The sequence below is a fragment of the Egretta garzetta genome, unplaced genomic scaffold, assembly GCF_000687185.1.
Source record: "Egretta garzetta isolate BGI_Z169 unplaced genomic scaffold, ASM68718v1 scaffold1006, whole genome shotgun sequence".
Lineage (NCBI taxonomy): Eukaryota > Metazoa > Chordata > Aves > Pelecaniformes > Ardeidae > Egretta > Egretta garzetta.
This window is the reverse complement of record NW_009259872.1, coordinates 25,315-26,574: the sequence shown is the minus strand read 5'-3', so window position 1 is coordinate 26,574 and position 1,260 is coordinate 25,315. Positions and strand designations below refer to the sequence as shown.

Genomic DNA, 1,260 nt, shown 5'->3' with positions numbered 1-1,260 from the left:
AAGCCTCAGAGGAGGCTGCTGAGAGCGGGCAGACGGATGGGAGAAGGACAGCACCTACCTCAGGCTCTGCAGGTGGGATCCGGGGCCTGGCGGGTGCTGCGGCTGCGAGGGAGGTGGAGCGGGGGGAGCCCCGAAGAAGGCACGAAACCCGCTGGCCGGAGACATCATCTGCCCGACTCTGCCCTGGAGCAGCTTGGGATTGACGGAGGGGAGGGGGCTCCCAACCAGACCAGAGACCCGGGCAAACTGGCTGGGGGACATTCGGCCAGCCTGGCAGAGCAAAGAGGGCACCCGGAGTCAGCCGGGCGGCTGGCTCCTCTGCACCCCCTTCACAAAGACAGGGGCCAAACCTCCCGCACAGCCGACACTCCCAGCCACCCCACAAGCCCCGTTCAATCACCCAAGCCGGGCGTCCATCCTACTCAGCTCGAAGCCCTCCGTGGATTTCCCTCACCTGAAGGTTGCCCTGCGTATCCTCAAACCCAGCTGAGCTTTGGGCATCTACCACCATTGGGCAAGAGCCCAGGCATCACCTCGCTTCATCTGCTCCAAATCTGGCTCCTCCCAGCCCCGTCTGGTGCTCCCTATTCTTGAACTGGAAAAGAGCAGGAGCAGGCTCTCCCCATCCACCTTCTCCACCTCGCTCTTTGGATCCCACGGCCTTCACCACCACCCCCTGTCAGGCTCGAGTCCTCCTTACGCAGCCGTTCCCTGCCCAGGGCTCTCTCCTACATTTTCCATTCAGCAGCTTCTCCCCCATCTCCCATTCCGGGTGTTTTACTCTACCACTGTCACAGGCAGCTCTGATGTAGATGAGCTGCTCTCCCGTTATCTGGAGCTTTTTGCTGTGCCCCCTGAAGCTGTGCTGCCAGCGTCCCCCAACGCCTCCTCGCCCCTGGAGATCTCACCCAAGAAGGGGAAGGCGGTTCTTCCCTTGCTGCTGCCCCCCTTTCCTCCGCCGCATCGCTCTCGACACCGGCATCCCCCTTCTCCACCCAAGGCCCCTCGGCACAGATGCCGCACCAGGAAGACACCGTTCCCGTGGGAATGTTAAGGCGCTGCAGAGGAGAGGCAGCGGAGCGGGGCCGGGCGCTTTCCCCTCCCCGGTACCTGGTAGTAATAATCATCCAGGTAGGGATCAGTGCTCTGCAGCTGCATCATCTGGATCTTGGACACCCAGTCCTTTTCCCGCTGCAGCATGAGGTTGGCGTAGGGATCTTTGCGCATCTGCTCCTGGTGGCTGCTCCGGTGGCCCCCTCG

The 1,260-nt window shown here is 62.7% G+C and overlaps 1 protein-coding gene across 1 annotated transcript in view; it reads right to left on the bottom strand.

The window, feature by feature from the left end:
• Nucleotides 1-1,260, bottom strand: part of PATL1 (PAT1 homolog 1, processing body mRNA decay factor) — a gene marked incomplete at its 5' end in the record, with an annotated part of 12,877 nt that overhangs the window by 8,215 nt on the left and 3,402 nt on the right. The window contains 1 exon segment of the mRNA XM_035895645.1: nt 1,111-1,260. This exon segment is cut by the window's right edge and continues 52 nt beyond it. Coding sequence (XP_035751538.1) covers nt 1,111-1,260 — 150 coding nt within the window.